The following is a 26,941-nucleotide window of genomic DNA, read 5'->3' on the forward strand; positions in this document are numbered from 1 at the left end:
GCAGAGCTGAACTTTCTGAACAAAGTGTCTTTTAATGAGACATAAACAGACAAGGAACAGTATCTCAAACGTACAGCCTTCCGTCTTTTGGGCTCTGCCACAGACATGCTGTCAAACAGTAGGTCCACCCAAGCAGTCTATCCATAATACATCACCAGGGCCGGCGGTCATATCAACTCGCTGTCTGGGGAGTTCTCAAGAGAAAACAATGGCAATCCAATAAATTGCTGGTCCCTGACTTCTATGTTTCCAACAGGTCAAAACTTTTCCTTGGCTTTCATCACCATGACGTCCTAAGTGCAAGCATAATGTCTCGGTAAATATTTCAGATTGTTGACTCTTGCAATTCCTCATTCTGCCTCATTCTCAACCGCAAGATGTGGCAATTTGTCAACAGGCTAAATATAATTTTGCATACATCAGCTGGATTTCACAGTTTGATGTCCCTCAGTGTAAAATCCCAAGCAAAAAAAAATCATAGCAGTCACCTCACCCTTGTGTGTTTTTGTAAGAGTTGCACTGACAAACGGGAGGTGACACCTGCACATGGATGTCACAAGCTACACCTATACTCCAGTGAAATGACAGCAGAATACAAACACAACCATGACGGAAAAGTCTTTGACATGCGACTCAAAGCACAGCCGTTTTTCCTTTCTTCAGCTCAAAGCTCGAATTCATGTTTGGTGGTTAAAGCGGAGTCAAAGCCCTCGCCAAAGAATTACCGTACAAAGACTAAATGAGCATTGTTTCTCACAGCGCAGCTGACGCACTTCCTTTTTAAACTGTCTTCACTCGGCGTCTGAGCTAAATTTGTGGTTTTCCTGAGTTGGTGCAGAAGTGAAACTCAAAGCATAATCAGAACAGACATGAAGGAAGCACAGGAACAAACAAAGAAGAATGGGTTAGGGGCTCCTGAGACGTGGTGTGACACTAGCAACAGTCAGTTTAGGGGATTGTGAAGGTGCGGGCACGTTGAATATAGTTAGTTGTCAGTAGTGTCAGGAGGACTTTTTTAGGAAAGTAAAAATCTTTCAACATTGTGTGTTTGTAGAATCAGATGTAGCCAACAAGGCCAAAAGATTAAGTGTAGTTTTATGTATCATGAAAAAATAAAACGATACGAAATTAAATCAAAATGTAGTTTTATTTATATTTGCATTCATCTGTACAAAAAAGTATATTAACAAAAGAATATCAACAAGAACTGTACACTAGAAATGTGAGCATTTAAATGGCACTTGATATTAAACAGCAGATCTGAACCCTTTGACCTTGAAATTGTTTTAAAACTAAAGTGCCTTTTGTAATTTTGAGCTACACAAAGCTCAGGCTGCTTAAAAAAAAAAAATACATGGCAATAAAGATTTAGGACCCTTTACCGGCATAGCCCTTATGGGAATTTTAAGTGTGGCATAAACATGCTTTCTATACTCTAGGCAGTGTTTTCTCATATGCCTGGACAGATGGAAGCTTTGTCTAGTTTCGGGAATATGTCACACATCTTGGATCTGATGCTGCAGGGGCGTCGTCTCGCCGGCTGGACACAGCATTGCCAGGGGTCTGAGGGTGTTCTTGCATTTCAGAATGGACTGCCCTTTTAATTTCTGATGTTAACCTTTTCCCCTGGAGCGGCAAAGGGAGCATTTGCTCCATCAGATCTGCTCTGGTGTAGATCTGCTTTTCTGCTTGGCAGTAGCCAACTATGTCGCCCCCGGCCTGTTTCTCCCCCCGTTACGTGGCTCAGTTTCTCTCTCTGTTCACATTTCTGCAAAAGAAAGAGGAAGAGAAAAAATACAAAAGCTCAGGAGCTGGAATTTCAAAAAAGGAATAGAAACATACACGCAAACATGCACTGACTAGTAAGTGAGCCATGTCACGATACGTGGGGAGTTGTATTTAATTTGTAACATTAATTTTTCCTGTGTCAAGACAACTGATAGCAGCGGATATAGGTGTTGTTCCTTGCGGCTCGTGTCAATGCACAGGGCGATGCCTGTGTTCACAGGCCTCTGAAACCCCACTGCTTTAGTGCTGATAGCAGGATCATGATGCTCCTGTAGTCAAGTATGCTATTATCACTAAAGGGCGTGGAGATAGAGTCCACCTGAGTCCCCAGACGTGGCATTTACACATAAAAGGTGCTCAGAGATAAACAGGAGGGGGGTAGCTCAGGGTAGAAACAAGGGGGCTACTAGTACGCACTCTGTTTTTCAATGTGTAACAGCACATGCACTCTGTCAGCGTCTGTGCCACCATAACACACTGTAGCCTGCTGGCTTGTCAGCTTAAGTGCAAAAGGAATAAAAGAACAGATTTAGTGATAGGGGATGTAATTCTCCTAAATACACACCAGCAAGTTCCCGGTCCAACATGTCGATAAAACTCTCAAGTTCCCTTGTGTCTCCCAGCTTGGCTGCAGAAGGAGGACAGAAAGAAAAAAGGAATTTGAGAAACTCTAGAAAAAAAACAGCAATGGAACATTTTTGTAGAGAAATGCAGCTCAGTTCAGTGGCATTTCCTTTAAACCAAAGGCTGAAAAACTAATCTAAGTCCCAGAATTACGTATGAACTAAACTGCATTTGCACCGGCAAAAACATTTTCGGCTTCTTTTCTACAAACTGATATAAAGCTGATCTTAAAGCTGTTGACAGCTTGCTGGATCCGACCAGGATCTCTGTTGCAAATATCTTCAGTTATGCTGTGTAAAGATTGAAAGACACCTTCTGGTTACCTTCCTGTCTTCATCAATGGATGAAGACAGGAAGTCTGTGCATCTGAATGCAACACAACACAACGGCACTCATTCATGTGCACGCACGCTTGAGCCAGTCTCACCACTACATAACAGACACACACAAACCCCTGCAGGACACGTTGAAAGAGGGGCGTTGAGACGTCACAGTCACAGCGGCAGGAGCTTTGTTGTGTAAAAACAAAAGGAGCTCCCGGCCTAATGTAGAGGGTTTGTGTGTGGCTGTGATAGTGATCACAGTAAAAGTGATAGAGATCGCTGTAAGAAGGAGGGCTATCAGGATGGAGATATGCTGATAGAAGGCTCCAGTACCTTTCGGTGCCAGCATTATGCCTGCTGTGTGAAGCTCCTCCTCGCTGGTATTCAGACTGTTTCCCATAGAGGCTTCGCTGCCTGAGGGATGAGGGAGGCGAGGAGGGAGAGAAAAGGAGATAATAAGCACTGAGGGCAGTCCATGCAAATGATCAGCGACAACGACAACAATTTTAACACAATGCAGGAGTTGCACAAAGTGACAACAACGTGCAATGAAACAAAGGTAAATGCCTTCTCACTGCTAGTGACTCCCGTGTGTCAACTTTTGAAAGCAGCTCGCCTGTTGAAACATTAGGGAGCCAAAATACTTTCAATAATGACGACACGTGGGAGCAGAAAAACACACTTTTCTTCTTTTATCTCATAACCGTCGACAAATGGGTTATCCATAATTGCAGTTCATTCCGGTACACAGCTATTGTCTTGAGCAAAACAGCCACTTTAATAGAAGTGTGCAGGGATGTGTCCTCTTGTCCCACTAATTTCATGCAAATTAAAAGTGTCAAGCTGCAGTTGTTTGGGCTGATAAAGGGGCTCAACTGGCATCCACAGGGACTCCACACAGTGTCAGTCACCAGCAAATGATGCACTAAATAATTTCCTTTCCGTCCCCGCTACTTTGTACATTAAGCAAACGTTATCTTAATCACGGCGGCATTGTTCCAAAGTGATGATTTGTTTTTACTTACTGTAATCCGAGTCTTCGACCCCGCTGTCGTCTCCCAGCCCCGCTCGACTTTTAGCCACGTGCAGGACGTGCTGGTACGCATGAGGTTTGTTCTGAGAAGGGGCCTTCAGCTCCTCCACCACATCCTGGAACTCCTGCAGCAACTCACCCAGCTCCAAGTCCAAGTCTGTGGAAAATGTGACAGAGGTTGAGGAGGGAAAAAAAAAAAACGCTTACTGCACTGAAAAGAAAACTTAAAGATTGTCTCAGCTTAGTTCAGCAGGGAAGCAAAATAACTCTAAAAATATAAACTATTTTGAAACCCAGAATACATTCTTGGCATTACAAACATTTTTTAAAATACAACTAAATTAGAAAACTTCATGTCAAAGTTATTTCTAATAACACAAATCACTTTAGGTGAAAAAAAAAAGAAATTAAAAGCCCAAACTTGCAGCTAAGGTTTATATCTGTAGGCTGCCTCAGATAACCGGGTGTGTAAAAAACAAACCCAACAGCCCATATGGCATATAAAACATCGGAGTCAGTAAAACACCTGGTCTGCAAAGTGTAGTAGAAAAAAATATTAGGTAATAAATCTAAATTCTATGCTGTGCACTGCTGTGAAACAACATTTTTCGGCCATTTCCTGAATAAATGCAGCTTTATAAAATAATGGATGTAGTATGGGATCAACACAGCTCAGTTTATCCTCAATTTTATCGGGCTTACACGAATAGAACAAAGTTTAAGGGAAGCAGCAAGAAAAAAACAGGGGCATAAATGTTGAAAATCTTGAGTATTTGAAAAGTTTTGTACAAAAATATGGCCAACTGGATGTAGGAACTGATGATAAACTTGTGAGCACATGTATAAAATGTGTACAAATACATACATGTAGAACAGAAGATAACAGAGGAGTGTGTAAAAACTAAAGCAGGCTGTAACTGATATCATTGTGATGTGATGATTTAACAAGACTTGAGTCAGAGGAGAGCAGAAATGCAGCCTCACTGAAGGAGTCACACTTGTGTTAGCTGTTGCCTATGATCACCATCACTGTAATCATCTAAAATTAATAGCTCAAGTAGTCGTTGGACTCACCGGTGTTAATGTCTGAGGACATGCTGGAACGCTGAAATGAAACACCACCAGGCTGCTGCTGCTGCTGCTGCTGCTGTTGTCTGTGTCTGGGTTCAAAACGCTTTAAAGCTGACAGGCAGCGCTTTAGTTTTATTCTAAAACCGTCCGCGTTCGTCCGCTCAGATGCAGCCAATCACGTCGCAGGAAAACCTCAAGTCTACTGTAAATGGAAAAAAGAGGGCGGAAAAGTTGAAAAAAAAAAAAAAAAGGAAATATTTACGCAAATGACAGACAGAAATATGCCATTACGCAACTGAAGTCAGGGGGGAAAAATCCCCCGTATTGCTTCCAAATGAAGGCGAAACTTTAATTAGATTGAATTTCCCTGCTTTCACACTGTACAGTCAGAATATAAAAACATCTCTACACGTGGCTACCAGTTCCTGATTGGCTAAAGCTATCCCTGCGCTCCTAACTGTGGTGGAGGTGGATTTACTTTATGAAATGGCACTTTAAGAAAGAAAGTAAAGGTGCTGCTTTCTGTCAGAACTTTTCAGCTGTTTCCTGGTGTTTTCAGGGGTGCAGTACTCTGCTCTGTCTACAGAGGCCCCCCAACCCCCACAGAGCAGATGTGCAAGTCCAAAGGGTGTATTATGTCATGACAAGTGACACAAAAGTTCAAATCCATCATTTAAATTAAAGTAAACCCACCGATTGTACATGATAGAAACATTAACTGAAAAAAAAAGAAAAACAATTAAAGTTGTCAGATAAATAAAAAATAAAAATAAAAATGTCATATTGCCATATATAATGTTATTTCTCTTCAACAGCTACATTATTGCCCCTGATAAACTACCAGTTTATATCTATGCAAGTTTCTGTGTGAATACGAGGAACATCGAGCTCATCGAGTTATTTATAAAGGCTTGGATATTTAGATTATAAAGATTTCTGAAAATTTGAACAGAAGAGAAGCCTACAAAAGGACAAACCTGAGAGAAAAGGATTGAGACACTGATCAAGCATTATGAAGAAGTTAAAAAAGACAACAGATGGCAGGTGTGCTTTAAAAAAAAAAAAGGTGTGTTAGCACATTTGAGTGGCACATTAATCCGGTCCAGTGCAGCTTCGAAGCAAATATATTTACACAAGCGTCATGCTCAAGTTGTTTTGTGCTTTTGCAACACGAGTCCTACGAAAGAAAACCTGAACTCAACTCATGCAGGTAAACCTGTTGTACTTCTGACTTCTCATATGTCAGGCTGACATGCAAGGTAAGTGTTGTAGGAGGGGCATGTAATGAATTATGTGTTCAGCTGTGCAGGTTTAGATTGCCGTCTCTGTCCTCAGCATTCACTTTCTGTCGGGGAAACTTGGGTAACATGTGTGAAGGCGATGGGCCATGGGACTCCTGATAATATGAACTGGGCTGGACTCCTGCAGGTGAGTGAGTCAAATGAGATGATCTGTTCTGATGGTGTCGACTTACTGTCTTAGTGTTTGTGCAACTGCAATGTTTTTCTTTACTTCAAAAAGTACGAAAGGTGTTAAATGCACTCCAGAGCACCTGGAGAATCCCACAGGTACTGCTGGGTTTTATTAAAATTCATGTCCAATCAGAACCTCTTCAAGAAAACTGAGTTAAATAAATTTTTTGCAAAAATTAGGCCTAATATATGGATTTTTTTCTGATCAAATACATTCTATGCCATTTGCTTTTTGTTTTTTGTATGTGATCTTTGTGTAAGGGAGTAATTGGTTGGAGATAAATGAGGGGCATCACATTACGTTCATTGTACAGTTGCCTGCTTTTAAAAGAGCTCACTGAGGCATGAAGTTTAAACTTTATCGCCACCTGGGAAAACTCCTCCTCTGGAACCCCTATCAGGTTCATCTGCAACAATAAACAAGATCATAAATAACAATGTGTTTTAAAGAAATACTGCTCACAGCTTATTTTTTTTTTTCTTTCTGTCTCCATCAGAATCTGCTCTTTGTGGTTCACATCAAGCAGATCATATGTGGCTCTGTCCAGTTTTCTGTTCCAGAAGAATTGGAGCCTGGTACTCTGATCGGATCACTTAGTAAACACTTTCCACCTCCATACCAGCTCCTGACCCAAGAGTATCTGTGGATGGACAAAAACACTGGGAATTTGTACACCAGTGAGCAAAAGATGGATCGCGAGGTCCTCTGCCCCGAGGAGACAAAAGCAGAGGAATGCATTATTCTGCACAATGCTGTCGTGGGGGCCTCAGGAGACCTTATACAGTTTCCTGTGATCATAGAGGACATCAATGACAATGCACCGCATTTTGAAAATAGTGAAATCCACCTGAGGGTGTCTGAGGATGTGACTGTGGGGACCAGCTTTTTACTGGATGACCAGGCTCAGGACAGGGATATTGGTCATAACGGAGAGCTGCAGTACCACCTAAAAGACTCCGATGGGGTTTTCGGTTTAAAAGTCGGAGAAGACAGGCCTTTGATCATGCTGATTGTACAAACAGCTCTGGACAGGGAGACACGGGAGCTGTATCAGATGCAGCTGGTGGCCGCTGATCGTGGCGCAGAACCTTTAAGTGCAACGGCGACTTTAATGGTCAGAGTGACAGATGTTAATGACAACTGTCCGAGCTTTAGTTCTGACAGCCCCCGCAATGTCACCATCCCGGGAGACTCCCCGAAGAACATGATGGTCGCTCAGGTCAAAGCCATAGACCCAGATACAGGCCCGAACGCTGCCATCATTTACTCCCTCAGTCCCAAAGTCTCTGAGCGGGCCAAGAAGCTCTTTAGTGTCGACAGCCTCGCTGGGTACATCAGACTAACACAAGACCTCCAGAGTGACAACTCCGAGGAGCTGGTGTTGAAAGTGTTTGCTAGCGGCCATCACTGCCCCCCAGCAGACACTCAGGTAACTGTATCTGTGCTCCCCAAGGCGAAGCAGGAGCTGACGATCAAGATCGGGTTCATAGCGGAGCATCAAAACCAGACTATGGTGTTACCAGAGAACCAGCCCCCTGCCGTCTTAGCTGTTTTAGAGCTTGAGGGTGACAGCAGCTTTAAAGGCTCGTCTCTTGCCATTGAGGGTGAAGTGCCTTTCACTTTGAGCCCACAGAATGGCAAATATCTGCTTTCCACATCAAAGCCCTTAGACTATGAGATGAAAAGTGAACATCATATCTCTGTGGTAGTGCATGGGAGATCAGCTGAAGGAGCTGCGATCGCTCCTTCGAGGCATGTGATCAGGGTGTTGGTGTCAGATGTCAATGATAATGCACCACATTTCCTCCAGTCTCACTATCAGCTAGAAGTGGAGGAAAACAACCAGCCAGGAATGTCATTGCTGCAGGTCTCGGCTTCAGACGCAGACAGCGGATTCAACGGCAGAGTGACTTACAGGCTGGACAAATACACATCGACGATCTTTAACATCGACTCTGTGACAGGTCAACTGTCTGTGTCAGCTCCACTGGATAGGGAACAGCAGGGTGTGCACAAACTCACTGTGTTTGCACGAGACAGTGGTTCTCCTCCCTTGGAGTCCATGGCCACAGTATTCATTCGTGTTCTGGACCAGAATGACAATGCACCTGTTTTTCTAACTCCTCACTTCATCTTTTTTATCCCTGAAAACGTGCCGCCATTTGCCCAGGTGGGGAGGATGGAGGTGAAAGACCCCGACGAAGGTGAGAATGGGAACACAGAGTTGCATGTTGTAAACAGCAGTGGACCTTTTTTTGTGGACAACACCCAGGGGACACTACGCACCACCACTAACTTGGACCGCGAGACAAAGGATTGCTATGAACTGTACCTGTTGGCCAGCGATCATGGACACCTGGTCACTTTGACTTCCACTGCCAGAGTTACCATCTTTGTGGAGGACATCAATGACAACCAGCCAAAAGTGATCCTACCCAGCAGCAACTCCTCATGCCTGACTGTCTCTCCGGGTACCATGGCAGGTACTATGGTAACAAAGATCTATGCCATCGACGAGGACTCAGGGCTGAATTCGGAGATTACATACTCTGTTGTGGCGCCGGAGTCTGTGCAAAACAGCAGTCCCTTCCTGGTTGATTCAAGGTCAGGGAACATCACTTTAAGTCATCAGCTTCTACATAAAGACCTAGGAATGCATCACCTGTTCATTGTAGTCAGAGATGGGGGGAAACCAGCTCCCCTTTACACCACTGTGTGGGTTAATCTGTTAGTCAATGACAGCATGGAGCCCTGCCACTTGGACAGAGCGCCCACCTGGACAGGGACACCTGACTTGGTTCAAACCCCTTCAAAGGCCCCCATCTGTGAGGTGGAAACTAACAAATCTGCACAAGTGACACTGTTAATAGGCCTGGGTATGATGCTGGCATCCATATGTTTGCTTGTGGTGACAGCTGTTTTTTACCTGAAACAGAGGAGAAGAAGTCCACAACAGCACAAGAGGGGGTACACTGAGGAGAATGAGATTCCACTCAGGCTCAAAGACAAATACTACTCTGATGAATAACAGAATTAAGCAAGCAATGTGTAATCTCACTCAGTTTCAAGGATGGAAAGCGCCAGTGAATTAAATATATTGTGAATATTTGTCAAAGGCTGCTTGCATTTTAATAAGTAATTGAAATAGACTCAGTCACAGTGCATTCAAACATTTGTCAACAGAAAAAGTGAAAAATTCGGTGGAAATAAAGTTGATCTATTTTTTTTAAATGCCCCTATGACCTATCAGGAAAGCATAAAAAAAGACGATCTGATAAGTGAAGGGTTTCTGGTTAGTGGAAGAGTCTTTCCTGTGCATCCTTAAGAAAAATAAAACACTACAGATGCAGAACTTGACACAGGTATTGTGTGCAGTATTGCCACCCAAAGATAGAGCATATCAGAGCAAACCACGGGTAAGATGCCAGTATTACAGCCATTATCTTTAAGGATTATCATCCATGACCCCTGCCGATAGGAAGATTGAAGTAATGGTCTGCTAAGTTGATTGGGCTTTCTCAGATTTCTGACTCTGAGTGATGGGGAATCTAAAGCATTTAGACACACAAAAGGGTTTAATGTTCCTCCGGTGGGGAAGTGATGAAAGTCTCTAAAGAAGTAACTCTGAGATGAGCTCAGGAGGCAGAGGGCGGCTGTGGACAGGTGAGAGGCGGCAGAGGGAAGGCACACCAACTTCTCAAGTCACCGCCTTGCACCTGTTATTTGATAGCGGTGCTTCTCACCCACAGCGCTGGATTGCACTCAAAAAGCCAGGAAAAAAAATCCTACTGTACTGCACCCAGTGACCCAACAGGCTTGTTGTTTTGTTAACAGATGCTTGGAGTAAAATCACACTGTTTTCAAAGAAATCTTCATAAAAAGGCAGCAGGCTCCCGTGTTTTCCTGATACATTTGTATGCCGAGGAACAATTGAGACATCAAACCAAGTTGCGTGATGCATAACATATGAATGAGTCAGGGAAATTGTGTTTACAAATCTGTGAACACACAATTGCACAAAGAGGGCAAGGTAGTTCCTTTTGCTTTCACAAAGGAGAACTTTTTTTTTCTTTTTTTTTAATCTTTACTGTATCATAAACTATTAAGCAATCCTTTCAAGATACACGTGTGGTAGGGGGGAAAAGGAAAGCCAAGAGTCGGAGCCTGTAAAACACAATGTACAACAATCTGGTTAGTGGAGAAGGCTTGTATAACATGAGTGCTGTCTCTCTGAGGATTTCTGAGCTGGCAGCTCAAAAATAAATAATCTAATAGGCTTGTACTGTGAGACTAACTACATTAACTGAGAAGAAATGAAGAGCTCCATAACAAAATTACAAATTAAAGCAGCATCTTTAAGTAAGGAATTACAAATCCCATTGAATGAAAACAGGTACAAACTCATATTAAAGCAGGCCAATTGGATTCTTTCAAAACAGACATTTTTGACCTGCATGACAAATTACAAATATGTTTACAAAGTGGGTTTTCACAGCATCCTGGTAATAGATGCTTCTTGACAGAGCTGTCTTTTCTCAAAAAAAATAAAAAAAGAATTGTGTTGTGGGGGTGCTGCAAAAAAAAAACCAAGTGCAATGGCAGGAGAAAGCCTGCCATCTACTGGGCAGAGATGAAGCCAAATCTTTCTCTTTGTTTCTGGTATTTGGCCAGAGGGTGGAGATGAATCAGAGGACAGTCTCTCACTCTGCCACAGTCAGGTCGCTTGAGATCAGTGATGTTTCCCTGCTGCATGCTGCTCTGCTCCACTCACAGCACATTTCATTTGAATCAAATTCATTTTTCTTCTCAAGCTGAACATTTGATAGTGGGTTAAGAGGTTGCATGGACAAAGAAAAAAAAGCTGGCATCGTCCCAAATACCCAGTGAATTATTTGTGAGATACACATCAGGGCTTTTATGATCACACTGCACATAACAATGGAGTGTAATTAAAATACCACTCATGTTACTCTTATCAAAGCAGAGTTGCTGAGAAATACCCCTCATTGCCCCTCAACTATCCCGCCTACATGGCACTATCTGACTCTATCACAAGTCGACTTACAGCCTGTGTTCATGGTCTGTGAATGCCACTTTAAGTGCTTTTAATGGGACGTTCCGAGACTAAATAGAGTCATTTAGGAGAGAAACGATAAAGCACATCAGTTTTGCCAGCTGGGATGTCAGATCTTTCATGTTCAGTGCTTTTTCTTAACGGTCTTCACAGCATCACCTGACTGTCCACAGGCTGAAAGTTGTAAACTCAGACAATCACAGCACACAGACATGCAAACGCCTCACAGGGCTGCATGATTAGGATGAAAATAAAACAGAAGAAGCTTTGGCAAAAACCACTGATGATAAGCAGTAAGTTCTGAATGGACAACACAGAAGAAGAAGAAGAAAAGTGATGCTTTTTCACTGGAAGAAAAAAAAACTTGCATAAGAAGTTGTGTGTTGGCTCTCTCCACGCAACAATGAACTTTAAGTAAATGTCTGCAAGTGTAAGAACCCTGACCTCCTCATTATTCCCCGCCTTGAAGTTCATTGAAAAGCGACATTGTTTCTTTAAGATTGCACTTGCAGTCATCAGCGGGTCTGTCCATTGTTGGGGAAACAGAACGCGAGTTGAGATTGATATACGGGGGCCGCAGACAAGTTGCGCATATCATCAGTGGAGCAGCTGCAGTGAAGGCGGCAGAAGCTAACGAGTCCTGAACGCATCCTTCCTAGACATGGGTAAGAAACTCCTCAATCTAACTTCTTTTCTTTTTTTTTTACGCATATCCTTATTATCAAATCGTCATTTTATTGCATGTGATTGCACGCTGATTTAAGTGGGAGAAGGGCATCAGAAGTTACGCTTCTTCTTCTTCTTTTTTTTTTTTGTCACTTTAGAAGTCGGCTACTCACCGGCTGACGCTCCGCTGATATTATGAGATTTATTTCATGCTTGAGATGGCAGGGCTACTTTCAGAGGAGCCTTGTCGCCTTTGCTTTGGGTCGTAATCTTTCTCAATTTTTTTTTTTTTTTTAAGAGAAGCACACTTGGCCTCAGCTTTGCATTTTCTAACACAGACGATTTCTACCTGGTTTGTGTTTTTATTTGGGGCACAATCAAGAGAGCAGGGCCCCAGCGGTTCACACTGCTGCAGGCTGCTGATGTCTTAATTAGTTAATTGGCACAAGGTGTATCTGAAGGCATGTGGCTCAGTTATACTTAGAATGTGGTGTTTTGGATGCGGTTGTTCCTATTCTTAGGCTGCTTATAGGGATCAGAAATCATTGATGTATGAGTAATTGATCTGTGTTTCTACTTATGACTGTAGCTATACAGAATATACTCTGTCATTTGCTAGTTTTCTCGCTATTTATCTCTTAAAACTCCCTCTGGGAAAGTTGTCTATCTGAATGACAGCGATCGCAGTTTGCATGTCTCCCCTGTCTCACCCAGACAGGCAACAAAGCCATGTAGATGTGTTCAATTAAAGAGCCATTTGCCCCTCCTGCCATCTGTGTTTACTGTAATGGTACCAACCACAGTCTGTCTGCTTCCATTGTGCGTGTCTGTGTAGATGCATGCATGCAAGCCGGGTAGTGGCACACATGCACACAGTTGCATTGTTTGTTTAGATGTGCTTTTCCATCCTCTTCCAGCACTCTGGCAGCATCCCAACAGACGCGCACCAACCATTACTTTCTTGCGCCTGTGTCTCCTCAGAAGGAAGTCTATGAGCGTGTGCATGTGTGTGCGAGGCATCGAGGTGCCTCTGGCCTTTGTTTGCTTGACATTGGTGGCCCTTGTACCCCCATGATGCTGTGGGACAAAGACTGTTGTCTCTCCAGCCACAAAAGCAGCCTCTCTCTCTGCTGCACTTTGTCTCTCCTCTTCGTCCTCCCTCTTTTCTCACACTCTCCATGCTGGGCGGTGAATGGAGTCAGGGTGTGAGATGGGGTCAGTGCAGACACATCCCCATGCCTGTGGCCCTTGGCATCCATTCAATCAGCACATGACTATAGGGAGAATGCACAGCTTTACCAAGTGAACTTTAAGTGTTCACAGCTGCAGCTCGGCCCACAGTGACAGTAACATCAGCAAATTTTCCGTAAAAGCTCGGCTCAGTTGGACGTCTTTTTTTTTTTCACTCTTACTTACCTTTAGTGTTATCTGGCTGTGTGGATAGTTTCAGGTCTACGTGCCCGGGTTTGAGATGACGATGTTAGATGTCTGCCTCGAACCTAATTCAGCAGAATTTTGCTCTTGCGAAATAAAAGGATTTCCTGTTACTCAGGATAAACCACTAACCTCATTGTATCCTAGGAACTGCTTTCTGCCAAAGAAATCGCTGACATTATAGTCTGTGAATTATTCAGCATAATATTAAAATAGTTTCTGGAAAGAGAAGTTGCTGTTGCGTATATTGAGCAGTATTGTAATGTGGTTAATGTTTGGTCACTTTTGTTTGGACATATCTAAATTATAAGAACAATCAATAATGAAGTGATTCTTTAGGTGCAGCCTTAGTTTTGAGCAGTGCTAGTGATTTTTATTTACTTTGTACTGGGGTAAAGGCAAAAACCGAAATTATAAATCAGCATTTGCATGATTTATGGCCCAAGTCCATATTGGTAGATAGTATAAAATGAAATTCCTTTTATGAAACTACCTGCAACACATTCTGCTGTGTATAATTTGTACATTTTAAAACCGGACTACTTCTTTGTGCTGTGCAGTGAATCATTTAATAATGTGCCCTGACTTTCATGGTGCTGCATCTTGAATAACAGGTTGCTATGACTGCTGTATGCGCTGTTTGGGAGGGGTGCCATACTGCTCCCTGGTCGCCACACTGCTGTGCTTCTCTGGCATTGCCCTATTCTGCGGTTGTGGGCACCAGGCGCTCACAGAGACGGAGAGACTCATCGAGACTTACTTTGCCCGTAACCTTCAGGACTACATCACCCTCGCCTACATGTAAGTCATCAAATTCTACATTTTCATCTTCACAGCGGCACCTTTTTACCCTCAATATGGGATTTCTCAGAGTGCAGTGTCTATTTTCAAGGTTTAAATTGTGCATAAGCCTGCATTTTTGACGGTTTCCTTTTTCTTCTCTCTCTCACTCAGCATTCAATATTTCCAGTATGTCATCTATGGTTTGGCCTCCTTTTTCTTCCTCTACTGCATCGTGCTGTTGGCCGAGGGCTTCTACACCACAAGCGCTGCCAAGCAAACCTTTGGAGAGTTCAGGAGCACCATGTGCGGCCGCTGCCTCAGCTCCTCGGTGAGAGGGCCCAGAGTGGGACAAGTAGAGGGGGATTGGAAAGATTGGATGGGATTAATACACATATCAGTCCCTGGTGGGTGCTGAGCTGAAAATCTTGAGGCATCAAAAAAAAGAAAAAAAAGAAAAAGAGGGACATGCAAAGATAAGCATACAGTGTGTGGTGAGGAGGGGAAAAAAGACAGTAAGATAATGTGGTCACTAAGTGAGTCACTGCTAATAAACACACTCTCTTGTATTATGTGTATAATTATGATGATGCACCATAATGTTAATTCTGCTTTCTGCTTGTACAGTTTATAGTGATGACATATGCACTCGCTGTACTGTGGCTGCTGGTGTTTGCCTTCTCGGCCTTGCCCGTCTACTTCTTCTACAACATGGACGCGACCTGCCACACCATTGATGTTCTGACTGAGACGCCAGCAAGCATCAACCAGCTCTGCGTTGATGCAAGGCAATACGGTAACGAGAACTCTATTTATGGCAACCAGTGGTACTAGGTTGCTACATAAACTGTATTCATATGTGTGATAAATCTGGTGATATTTATCTTGATGTCAGCAAATCCCATAAAAAGACCAACGCCACTGTTGACTACTAAAAGCTTAATACGACTTTTTCTACTGTGCCAGAACTCCACTGTTGTCCAAAAACCATTGTCTGCCGATATCCCAGTAACTCCGTGAAGCCATGCTGTGACTAATTGCTACAGTCAGCAGGCTAACTCGCTCACATTGAAGGTGGTAACTTGCTGATGTCGGCAAGTTCACCATGTTCATATGTTGCTTTAGTGTGTTAGCATGCCAACATTTACCAACAATTAAACAAAGTAGCTCAGGCTGATGATATGGTCTCACATGGCTCACAAACCATTCTCTGACACAGCAATATGCAGAATGGTCTGACAGGACTCGCTGTCAATCACAATCATCTTGGGTGATGCTAAGCCCAGGAAGCAGCAATGGTGTCCCTGCAAAAAAGAGATGGGTAGAATTGTTTAAGGAGCACATTTGCACACAGGGAGGCGAGAACTATCATGAAATTGGCAAATTCACAGAAGAAAAAAAAAAAAATCAGACCTGCATTAGATCCAAACCTTCAACAACATTTTAAATTTTCAGTGTGGTAGGTAGTTGTTGTTTCAACTGTTTCTCCCAGTGAATGTTTGAAAATGGCAACGCGTACGTAGTAAAAAGGCACTGGCAGGCTTATACCCAAACTTCGGTTAGTGTTAGTCATAAATCCTAATATAGATCAATTTTGACCTGATAATGGCACTGAAGATAACGTCAGAGGATTACTAGATTTCATTTTAAGGGAAGCATGGGTGTCAGCACCAAGTTTCATTGCAATTCATCCGAGAGTCTAGACACTGTACTAAAATCCAAAAATGGACAACTTTCATTCTTTCTCTCTGGACTGTGAATATCTGTTGAAAATGTAACAGAAAAATGATTATCAGTCCAAAGTGAAAAGTGCCAACAGAGCCACAGACCAACACTGCCATCCCCAGAGCTGCAGAGTGTGGCTAAAAACACATGTACCACATAGTGAGCCACACTATTGCACTGGGTGACTTGTTCCTTCATTATCATGAGCATGGGCACTGAATTTTCCTTTTTTTTTTTTTTGAATCAGTCCCACATACACTGTCTTGAGGGTGTAAACACTCCCTAGCACATCAAATGTGTATTAATGTGCAGCTGAAAATAGTCCCTAACACATGCAGTATTTATTCCTGTTTTTGGCGAAGTTTGCTAAAATCTACAGTACCAAGCTGTTGTAGGAAATTATTTAGCCGTTTTAAAAAATGATACAATAATTGTGTGAGCATTTTTAAGATTTATGTGTTCAATGGGAAGCAGTGGGCTTTAGAGATTAACAACACAGGACAGAAAGAAAGCACTGAAAATGACTGAATGCATGGTTGGTTTTGGTCTTTTTATGTAACTTATAGACAATGAAAGAAAATATAATAATGCCATCTTTTTCTCTGTAGCTATAAGTTAGAATTAAAAGGAGGAATTTGATTTTCACAGGGCTCTTGCCATGGAATGCAGTACCAGGGAAAGCTTGTGGTGTGACCCTGTCTACTGTCTGCAAGACGAGAGAGGTAAGAACCACGAAACGACCCAAGCTCTGCTGTCAAGTTCTATAATTTGCTTGACGTGAAATGAAGACATTAATAACGCCGATGCAAATCTCTTCCCATCAGTACCGAATGACCTATGACCTCTACATTGCTGCCTTCGTCGGCGCGGGCATCACTCTCTTGGCTCTGGTGAGTATTTACCCTCCGGCCGAGGCCAACTCGACTGCACCTCTACAGCGGGGTACAACAAAAGTGCTGCGGCTCATGTGACTGGGTGACGCTCACAGTGTAGGCGCCGAGGCATCTCAGGCCTCCATGACTGATGACTCTTGTACTATTGCTCTCTGTTCCCCTTTCTCAGCTGACACAAACATCATAATAATGCTGTAATGTCTGGTGGTGTTCCAGCCATGCAGGCAAATGGTGCAGCCATTACACTGGCATGCTCCATTACTGAAGCTGTTATGTGGATGGTATCAGCTATCAAATTAAAGTCATTAGCACAATCGTGTTTTGTTCTCGTAGAGTTGTAGGATGTTGTGGATTGTCCTGCCTCTTTGCTTCCTTTTCTGATTCCTCCTGTTTCTGCTTGTCTTTTCATAGCTGACCTATACTGTGTCAACCACCTATAACTTTGCCGTTCTGCGGTATCTGGGGAGAAAGGGCATAGGTCCACGGTGTTAGGCACCCCAGCTTCCTGTCTACTGTCTCTACTTTACCACCAACAAGGGGATCTAAAGGGATGGCAGCAGTTCTCGCCTTCAGTGTCGTCTGCATAAAACCACCTGTGGTCATGGACTGGAAAAATCTTGTGTTTATATTTTTACTTTCCTTGGTATAAGGATGTTATTGTTTTTCCCTTTTTTTCTCTCTGTTTTTTTTTATGGGTGTAATTGATGCTTTGTCCTAGACTCTTATTTCAGTATTTTCACTGTCACCAAAATATTTTTAAGTTATTGCTTTTGTTGCTTGCTGAGGTTAGTGTCTAATTCTCATTTCTGCCTCCCACTGCACTAACAACACAAATAACACACTGCTAATACATTAACATATGTAAGAAGCAGAGCACCGATTTGCAACATGTGCAGGTAGAATGCAGCTGTTGCGGAGAATAGGGATTAGAGGTTACCATGGCGACCACCCCACACATCTGGTTGCTGTGGCGGCAGACAAGCATGCATTTGCAGTCTCACGCTGACCTCAGGACTTTTCTCACGCGCTGGAGAAAAGCCTCAACAATGGAGTCATGCCTGTTTGGAAAGCTAGCCAATAAGGAGCCAGTTCTGGGGGCCACCTGCACTATGAGTCTCTGCCAAGGGTTATATTACATGTCAAGGGAGAGGGCCCTCTGGACAAAGACAGGGTCAGACCTCTCTAAAGCCTCAATGCAGCTCTTCTGGGACCACAACCACACACACAACACATCCACACGCTGCTGCATGACCTCCACCTCCCCCCCGAATAATGGAAATGATGGATTCAGAGTGAAAGGACTAAAGGAATTTTATATTCTTCTGAATAGTTTCTTACTGACAAAGGGACATTTTTGTTTAGATCTAGTGAGGTCTGAAATTGTTTCTCATAACTTTGAGATGGCAAAAGCACTACGTGCTCACTTATCAAAGTAACCTTATAATATTAGACCAAAAACACATGTTTGCGGTGTGATAGCCCCTGCTGTTAATGCACAACTAAGGTGCTTTTATAGTGAAAGGACAGATTTGTTTTGTCTCTAATTCTTTAGGAATTTTGTTGTAGTTATTGTATAACACTTTTTTTTTTTTTTTACTTACTGTAGCTGAATTTACTAATGTTAATTTTGGATATTACTAACAAAAACTTTTGCAACATAAAAAGTAGATTATTCCATTTGAGTGTGGATTTGTCAAGTCGCAGCAGGCTGGTTGTTAAAAAAAAATTTGTGTTGGTAATATTTGATAATAAAAAAAAGAATGCTTTGAAGTATTTGTGTGAGTGCCTCTGAAAACATCTTTTTGTAGTCTGGTGTAGTGTCAGTGTGTGTGCTCCATCCTTGGCTTCCTGCCACAACTAGGGGCCAAGGTGTTTTGTAAGGTGTTTTGTATTCTCTCCTCTTGTGTCCACAGGTGCACTGTTCCCTTCACTTGGCTGTGTACCAGGTGTACCTGAGGATGCTAAGGCACAAGGCGAAAGAGGAGAGGAGAGGCTACGACCTGTATAGGAGGCTGCAGAGGGACAGAGGAGGGACACTGTGCTCTCCCTACTCTGCGAACATGTCTGACATCTCCTGACAGCATTGCAGTTGTGTTGCAGGAGCTTCATATGACAAGCGTCGCATTTGAGTTCATGATCAAAATGATTTTGTAAAGTGTGCCAGTTTAGTAGCATAACTTAGCAGTGTTGGATAAATTGATTCCCTTCATTATTTTTGTTTAAAATGCAGGCTATTGTCTGTTAAATCTTAAGTTGCAAAACATTACAAATGCAGATGGAAGCTTTTGGTTTTCTAAACTGAGCGTAACAGCTCAATATTTTGTGCTAATTCCATATAATGTGCTGCATGTGGCCAATCTCATTAGACTATGTTTTTCCCTTAAGTCACAGATTTAAGAATATGTACTTTGAAACAATATAATTTTTTTCTTCCTAGGTCTGTTTTCTCAGTATGCAGTGCGTGCTTGATTTCGTTTTTAATGAAGGTAAAATAAAAATGCAGTGCATGTTTGAAGTTCTTTTTTAAATAGAGACAGGCAGTGTTCACCGTCTCCCAGTTTCCCCACACATACTTGGTCATTCAATGACACTCAAGGTCTTGTGTGATGAAATTCAAACAAAGAGTCTTTTGGGATAAACTTATAATACCTCTGTTGTACTCGTGATCTTGCTGAGAAAAATACCCTTCATTTTAATAATGCTGCTTTTTACTGCAAATATTTGGGTTGTCTTCTAATGCTGAAGTGATTACAGATAAATATACCAAGACATTTTAGTGACCTATGGTAGTTAATAGCATGATTTAACTCTAGAGACGCATACATTCATGGATGTCAACAGGTAAACAAAAAAAAACAACAGACCAGATAGTGTCTTCATTTGGTATGTTGCATGTTTTATTTGTAGCCAAGCACTGGAGAGTATTCACCGCAGTCGTCTCCTCGATAGTGCAAAAAGAGGAGTAGTGGAAGTTGTCCATTAGATCAACACATAATCAAGATGAACAGTCTAACTTTCACACAGCTTTAATCACGCTCATGGGTTGAACACTGAGTGAAACAGACGGTCAGTGTCATTTCGTACATTATTATAAAATGAATGCCCTTTGCAATTTACATAAGCCATTAACATGGACAGCCCACAGAAATTAGTTTTTACATTCATAAATATTACAGCAAAAATACTGACATTAGACAGGGTTGCAGTGATAATAGACAGCATCATGAAAGCGACGTACTGTAGGGTTATGCTACGAGTTCATAAATATCGGATTCCCAGGGAAGTTGGATTTCAGGTAAACACTGTGGTAGGCTACATTATCTGAACAGGATAGAAACTAAAACGGTATTGTAAGGAGGCAAAACATTTCATTCCATCAAGAAAACTTTAACACTGACAAACAATAAGCTAACATTTTTGCAGCCTGACTTTCTTAAAATTCCCTTCTCAGTTCACAGTTGAAGTTTCTCTCGTGAGTTGTGAGGACCAGTACTCAAACACACCATATACTGTTAGCTTATATACCACAAGGACCATGTAATGAGTAAATATGACAGTACCTGATTGATTTTGGTTCACTTTCACAGTGAAGCTCTTACAATGTTTATCTTTAGTTTGCACGCACATGAAACATGATCCAATTTTTGACATCTTCTTCATGCAACATTATTGTTTGTTTGAGAATATGCCATGTAAAGTCCTATTCTGAAATCAAAATATTGAAGACGATTGAATTCAGACTATGTCGGCCTTAGTTTGAAAAAGTGAACACCAGCCATATTTTTTTTCCAAACCATATAAACAACAAAAGCCCTTTGGCCAACAGCAGTGAAGCCAAAGGAACAAAAGTCAAATGTACAAGTAAACCTGTTTGTATGATAGATAGTAAAGTACCATCCAGCTGAAAACAAATAGTAAGTAAACATTAAGTTGTCAGAACACTCAGTTGTATGTTTCACTCAAAACTGTATGAATGGTTAGGGGAGGTGAGGCACACTCCACACATTAGAAGTAATGGCTGTGCTCCAGCTTTTTGCACATTCAGTTGAAACCTATAATGACTAGACTGACAGCACAAGGCGAATGTCATACATCAGTAAAGCACAGGACACCCTCAGAATGGGCAAAGCTAAAAGACTGGAATGTTAAGGCCTACTATGCAATCAACAAGGCAGACACAGGATTACAGAGATGCCGTTAATAATTAGAACCTCCTCTGCTCATCAGGACAAAGGACTTTAATCTGTCCCTGATCAAACACTGAAGCCCAATGTAAATATTAGACAAAATGTAATGAAATCTGTAAAAATGAACACTTTTAAGGACAGAAGTGTGCTTCACAGAGAAATAAAAACTTTATCAACAGTAGCAAAAGCAATAATACTTCTGAGTTTTGAGGGGAAAAAAACTGACCTCACTTTGCCTGGTAAACAGTCCCGTGTACATAAATTACAGAAAAAATAACAATAATGGCTGCTTCCCTGACATGTCCCGCTACAATGTTGTGCAGTGGTAAAAATATATAGTTCAATGAATAAGAGTGCCACAATTGCTCGTACCATAAGCTCACAGTCAGAGCTGCAGAATTAAAGCTCACAATTCCCTTCTCATTAAAGACAAACAAGGTCGTCTTTCATTTGAGTGCAGCAATCATTGAAATTCCTCGTACCTTGAAGCATGCTATCTGACTGATATTGGGATTTACGAGCTCAATATTTGCCTGGATTGGGAACGGTGCCATTCACAGGCAGGGTCTGTGTCAGAAAAATACATTATCTCTCCAACCACTGCTGACATATGTAATAAAAAATTATGTAAAGTTGTTGTCAGTCCTTCTAAAACTCTAGAGTGTAGAGTGTGCTCTTCAAAAAAAGGACTGGTATATTATTGTTTTACTGTATTTAATTTCTGATAATTTATTTTTGATTAAATGCTTTGGATGCACTGTTTTGAATAACTCCTGCATAGGCAAAGACAAAGTTGAGGCTGGGTAAAAACATTGTGCAATATCACTGAAAGCAGATAAAGCACAATAGATGAGTGTGCCTGTTAGAGTATATCTGTACCTTGGTGGGAGCAATAATTCAACAATCTAGACACCAGCTGAATCCCTGAAACCATCCTCCTCACAGCAGCTGTATCTTATCCATATTATCTTTAGGGGATACTGTACTCAGTACCTTGTACCTATAGTACACGTACCATACGCAATACCTGACTGGCTCTTAAAACTACCACAGGCAGGTTTCAACCAGACAGATTAGGACGTGGAATCACACCTGCGCAATCAGCAGCAAGACGTACGAGAGGTTTTGCGGTTGCCATGGAGATCGATAGTACTACTCAACAGCGCATGGTCGATCTGGTCCTCAGCAGCCAGAACCTCTCTGACAGCTGCCTCGAATGCAGCCGTGACATTAGTGTCATCTTTAGCGCTGGTCTCAAAGTAAGGACAGCAGCCGTTCTCTTCACACCAGGCCCGCGCTTCTTCCTCCCCCACCTCCCTCTGTTCCATGTCTACCTTGTTGCCAAGTACCACAAAAGGGAACCGCTCAGGGTCTTTGACATCAGAGTAGTACATGAACTCCTTCTTCCAGCAGCCAAGGTTCTGGAAGCTCTGCAGGTCGTTCACCGCAAACGTGAGCAGGCAGCAGTCGGCGCCTCGGTAGAAAGGCGTGCGTAGTGACTTGAAACGCTCCTGACCCGCTGTGTCCCAGATCTGGAGGGTGACCAAGCGCTCGTCCACCTCCAAGACCCGGTTAAGGAACTCCACACCGATGGTATGAAAGGACTGGGAGTCAAAACGGTCAGCAACATAACGGTTCATCAAGGAGGACTTGCCCACTCCACCGTCTCCGAGCAAGATCACTTTCAGCAGCACGTTCTTCTGACTCATTATGCTTCCTTCCACCCAGCTAGGCCTCCTCGCAGGGTTACAGGCCTGTGCACCTGGTGGCAGACCAGGGTCAACTTAGCCTAAAAAGAGGAAGAAGCACAAGAAATGGATACTTACTAGAAAAACTAAGAACAAATGCAAATCATTATTGTGTAATAGGAAATGAAACATACCGACTTTACAGAACACATTCAACACCCAAACCAGTCTGAGAGTTTGACTTCAGAGGAAAAGACTGCAGCAAGATCTGTATTCAATCTGAAATACACCTCTCTGAGGAGTGGAAGCCATATAGGAGAGATGTGTAATGGTTGACTAGTTTTAGAGACAGACAGGCAGGGGTGAAGGACCCAGATGTCTGCCAAAGGTCTGTGGCTCAAAAAAAAAAAGAAAAAAAAAGAGGCTGCAGAATGACTACAGCTTTGTTGTTTACAACATGGGCACAGTAATACTACCTCGTGATTGTCTAAATGATAGGTACAATGTCTTGCTGAAGTAAACAGGTGCCAACCACAGTGTGGGACATAAACAATACCCTAAAAGATGAAAAAATAAATAAATCCTTTAAATGCCACATAAATGTGTACAAGTCCTGCGCCACAACAACAGGAGCGAGTATGGATCATTAGCGGAGTCTGGAAACGACCACTGCACTTGCGCAAGCCCACAAACATGCACCAGCTTGTTGTCAACTGTGAAAACAAAACAAAACTCTGACTGAACCCTTTGGTCGACTGTCTCTGTAAAAACTGTCCCGAAAGTGCTTTCAGAAAGGGAATCGAAAACGGGTAACAGCCCCCCAAGAGGCGTTCATGCTGCAGACAATAAAACGGTTACGGTGTGTAGCGGGTTAGCAAAGCCTGTCAGCCAACTAGCGAGCTAGCCGGCTAGTCTGACGGCTTGTTGACATTCTATCCTGGCCGGGCTAGCCGTTAGCCTCAGTGTGTACAAGCGACTCAAAACTATTTTTAAAAGCGTTGCAATTTACGGGGACAACTGTCGCAGTGGCTTGGTATAAATATGAGAGAATGCATGTATTTTTAATGTGTATTTTGACTCACCCTGCTCCTGGTGGTTAGTGTTTCGGGATGTGCCCTGCTCACCTACATCTCACTGAGATTGAGTGTCGTGACGTGCGCGCCCCATCGAGGAGCCGCACGTGCACAGCGGCCAGGCAAAGAGCGAGGTCCTAAAGCCCGTCAGGTTCACCTCCATCCAGAGGAAAACAACTGTGAAGCGACTGCACAAACACACTCACTGGACACTTGGTTAAACACACTTGACAAATCTCATGCAATCCAATACGACAGCTCTGCCATCAATTCTACTGTTGCAAATGGTACGGTGGCCGGCGGTGGCACATGACGCGCATACACACAAAGGAGCTGCATATACATGAATACCTTGCATGAATGGCCAATGGTGCAAGTGATGTGCATATACACAAATAAGCTGCATATAAATGAATACCTTGCATAAATGGCCTATGGGGGCAAATGATGTGCATATACACAAACAAGCTACGTATACATGAACGCGTTGCATAAACAGAAACGTGCTGCAAAAAGAAAACGCTGCATATCCAGTCACACAACGGAAGTGCCACAGGCCTGTAGGGGCAGTTTGTATGTCTTTGGCTTTTCAGTCACTGTGATTCTATGGGTGCTGAAGTGGTGTTTTACTACCGTCTCCCTGTGTTCTCTCTGTTATTTATGTTTATCCATGGAGACGAGAGAATACATACGTTTTCATACAGCTTTTCAATCAACCAGTGTTACTTGTCTTGCTCACAGTTGTCTGCTTGTCAGGTGGAAAGCTCACTATTGACCCTAGAGGCCTGTGGCACTTGTGTTGTGTGACTGGAGATGCAGCAGGGTTTTCTTTTTGCATTTGTTTTCATTTGTGCAGTGCAGCGTGTCGGTATAAGCAGCGTTTTCTTTTTGCAGCACGTTTCTGTTTATGCATCACATTCATGTATATGCAGCTCCTTTGTGTATATGCATGTTATGTATCTGTGAACGGTCTCTAGCTCGAGTGCTAAGGTCTGACAAGTTGATATTTTCCAGGTGAGCTAGGAATGGCCTCCCCTTGGAATGATTAGATCTTTTTGGTCAATCAGTGCAAAAATAGCTCTGTTAAAGGTCAAAGGTCACTTTTTTCAAAAATGCTGAATACCTTCAAAATGGTGGAAAGTAGATTTATGGTATTTGGTGTAATAAGCAACCATGTCAGGGCTTTCCATTGGCGATATGTCATTAATTTTGACTGCACTGTAACTTGAAAATGGTGCAAGATAGACACATTGTTTGTTTCAGAAATCATATATAGGCTTCTAATTGGTTTTGTAACATTTGACCTTGGGTGATATTTCAAGGTTAAACTCAAGGTCATTATTCTTAGTTAAATCCCAAAATATGTAAAACCATATTTAAGAGAAATCATATTAAAGAAAATTTCAAAACTTGATTTATTTAAACACAGCATCTATTTTGTGATCTGAAACTTTTTTTTTCTATTAAAATGACTGGGAGCAGTGAACCATGGTAACAATATGTAATTGGCCAAATGGGACACTAACGAAATTAACATTTTTCAAACTAGTGACAAAAAGAGTTTAGAACTGATTCCTAGTAATTTTGATACATAATTATATCCCATTACAAAATAAATTAGAATGAAGCCATGATAGTGGTTCATTTTTACAAGAATAACAATTTTAATGTCAGAATGCTGCCATTTCAATCACCACTGTGTTTCTGACATGATGTCGCACTCACTTTTACAACATTATACCATGTGATTTTTTTTTTCTTCATCAGACTCCTTTTCAGCACAAATCTGGTTTTTCATCCATCCATTATCTATACACCGCTTAATCCTTACCAGGGCGGGGGGGCTGGAGCCTATCCCAGCCGACTTAGGGTGAAGCCAGGGGACACCCTGGACAGGTCGCCAGTCCATCGCAGGTCTACACTTAGAGACAGACAACCAAGCACACTCACATTCACACCTACAGACAATTTAGAATCACCAATTAACCTCAACATGTTTTTGGACTGTGTGGGAGGAAGCCGGAGAACCCGGAGAGAACCCACGCTGCACGGGGAGAACATGCAAACTCCACGCAGAAAGATACTGGGACACGAACCGGCAACCTTCTTGCTGCGAGGCAACAATGCTAACCAACTGTACCACCTTGCAGCCCTTAAATGAAACTCTTCTGAGCTTTTTTTGTTGTTTTTTCTTATATTTGTCCACATAAATGTACCTTTAGTTGTACCAGACATTAAAATGAACAAGAAATTGAAGACAACAAGGGTGGTCTAATCATTTTTTCCATGACTGTAGATAATGGATGGATGATAGTCTTTGTGAATGTCAACTTCTGAAAAAAATCTCTCTCATTATTCTGAAATTTAGCAAATATAAACAAGTTTGGTAATCCTAACTGATCTAAAACAGGAAAAGGTTAGTTTCATTTAATGTCAAACAGCGAGAGAGAGAGAAAGAAAAAAAGGTTATGTGTCTTTCTATACAGTTCATGTAAACTTCTGGTTTCAACTGTGTATCTGGAGGCAACAAAAAGACCCCTAAAACGGTCTCTGGTTAACCGATGTGCTTTAAACTTGACAGTCTGCTTCCACAGGTCACCAGTGATGCACCTGCCACGTTTCAAGCAGATTAGATGAACGGTTGTTGACATATGCCAATAAATATGTGCACAAAAGCACACTTGTGGTTCAGGTGAAAACATGAGAATTCTGTCACTCTGCTGTTTGTGACGTCACAATCCTGGCACAGAACGTGGAACGTTCTGAGTGAAACTGGGGACAAATAAAAGTTTCTCCAGATAGAAATCACTGTTGAACTATCAACCAAACTGGCAGCAGCTGAGCATCGGCAGTCTGTAAAACAACCAACAACCCAGAAAGAGAGAAAGAAAATTATCTTTACAAACGGCCAGCAGTAAGCGGTAAGAGTTTCCTTCATTATTAATACAGTTTTAGCTCAGCTTAGCTTATTGGATCTTATCTTTGCTTCTATCTTTCCTCAGTTTAATGTATGTTATCATATTTTATCATATTTTAGCTTATTTTGTTGTGTCTTATCTTATTGTATCTCGTTTTGTCTTATCTTATACTAAATCTTATCTCATTTTAT

General features: G+C 42.2%; 4 protein-coding genes across 4 annotated transcripts; 2 read left to right on the forward strand and 2 right to left on the reverse strand.

Annotated features, from left to right (window-relative positions):
* Positions 1-1,128: 1,128 nt before the first annotated feature.
* On the reverse strand, positions 1,129-4,973 carry LOC103370713 (regulator of cell cycle RGCC). The gene is made up of 5 exons (XM_008299845.1): positions 4,843-4,973; positions 3,761-3,925; positions 3,069-3,149; positions 2,354-2,416; positions 1,129-1,768 (listed from the first exon to the last, which is right to left on the reverse strand). Exons 1-5 carry the CDS (start codon positions 4,862-4,864, stop codon positions 1,761-1,763), a joined length of 339 nt encoding a protein of 112 aa, XP_008298067.1. The 5' UTR covers positions 4,865-4,973; the 3' UTR covers positions 1,129-1,760.
* A 1,246-nt stretch (positions 4,974-6,219) lies between these two features.
* Positions 6,220-9,340, forward strand: pcdh20l (protocadherin 20-like). The gene is made up of 2 exons (XM_008299861.1): positions 6,220-6,267; positions 6,809-9,340. Exons 1-2 carry the CDS (start codon positions 6,220-6,222, stop codon positions 9,338-9,340), a joined length of 2,580 nt encoding a protein of 859 aa, XP_008298083.1.
* Positions 9,341-11,975: 2,635 nt separating this feature from the next.
* Positions 11,976-19,395, forward strand: plp1a (proteolipid protein 1a). Its single transcript, XM_008299846.1, has 7 exons — positions 11,976-12,051; positions 14,101-14,287; positions 14,441-14,597; positions 14,894-15,062; positions 16,640-16,713; positions 16,816-16,881; positions 17,296-19,395. The coding sequence occupies exons 1-7, from the start codon at positions 12,048-12,050 to the stop codon at positions 17,374-17,376; spliced, it is 738 nt and encodes a 245-aa protein (XP_008298068.1). The 5' UTR covers positions 11,976-12,047; the 3' UTR covers positions 17,377-19,395.
* Positions 19,396-19,759: 364 nt separating this feature from the next.
* Positions 19,760-23,885, reverse strand: rab9b (RAB9B, member RAS oncogene family). Its single transcript, XM_008299847.1, has 2 exons — positions 23,842-23,885; positions 19,760-22,860 (listed from the first exon to the last, which is right to left on the reverse strand). The coding sequence occupies exon 2, from the start codon at positions 22,778-22,780 to the stop codon at positions 22,172-22,174; it is 609 nt and encodes a 202-aa protein (XP_008298069.1). The 5' UTR covers positions 22,781-22,860; positions 23,842-23,885; the 3' UTR covers positions 19,760-22,171.
* Between the last annotated feature and the right edge of the window lie 3,056 nt (positions 23,886-26,941).

The sequence above is a fragment of the Stegastes partitus genome, unplaced genomic scaffold (genome assembly GCF_000690725.1).
Source record: "Stegastes partitus isolate 25-593 unplaced genomic scaffold, Stegastes_partitus-1.0.2 Scaffold1473, whole genome shotgun sequence".
Lineage (NCBI taxonomy): Eukaryota > Metazoa > Chordata > Actinopteri > Pomacentridae > Stegastes > Stegastes partitus.

Excerpts from the sequence above, each read along its gene's own strand:
- plp1a (XM_008299846.1), top strand. Across the intron at positions 14,598-14,893 it reads GCCGCTGCCTCAGCTCCTCG|TTTATAGTGATGACATATGC; the intron begins GTGAGAGGGCCC and ends CTGCTTGTACAG. Across the intron at positions 15,063-16,639 it reads CGTTGATGCAAGGCAATACG|GGCTCTTGCCATGGAATGCA; the intron begins GTAACGAGAACT and ends TGATTTTCACAG.
- pcdh20l (XM_008299861.1), top strand. The coding sequence starts at position 6,220 with ATGGGCCATGGGACTCCTGATAATATGAACTGGGCTGGACTCCTGCAG. Across the intron at positions 6,268-6,808 it reads ACTGGGCTGGACTCCTGCAG|AATCTGCTCTTTGTGGTTCA; the intron begins GTGAGTGAGTCA and ends TGTCTCCATCAG.
- rab9b (XM_008299847.1), bottom strand. The coding sequence starts at position 22,780 with ATGAGTCAGAAGAACGTGCTGCTGAAAGTGATCTTGCTCGGAGACGGT.
- LOC103370713 (XM_008299845.1), bottom strand. The coding sequence starts at position 4,864 with ATGTCCTCAGACATTAACACCG. Across the intron at positions 3,150-3,760 it reads GGTCGAAGACTCGGATTACA|GCAGCGAAGCCTCTATGGGA; the intron begins GTAAGTAAAAAC and ends CTCATCCCTCAG. Across the intron at positions 2,417-3,068 it reads CATAATGCTGGCACCGAAAG|CCAAGCTGGGAGACACAAGG; the intron begins GTACTGGAGCCT and ends CTCCTTCTGCAG.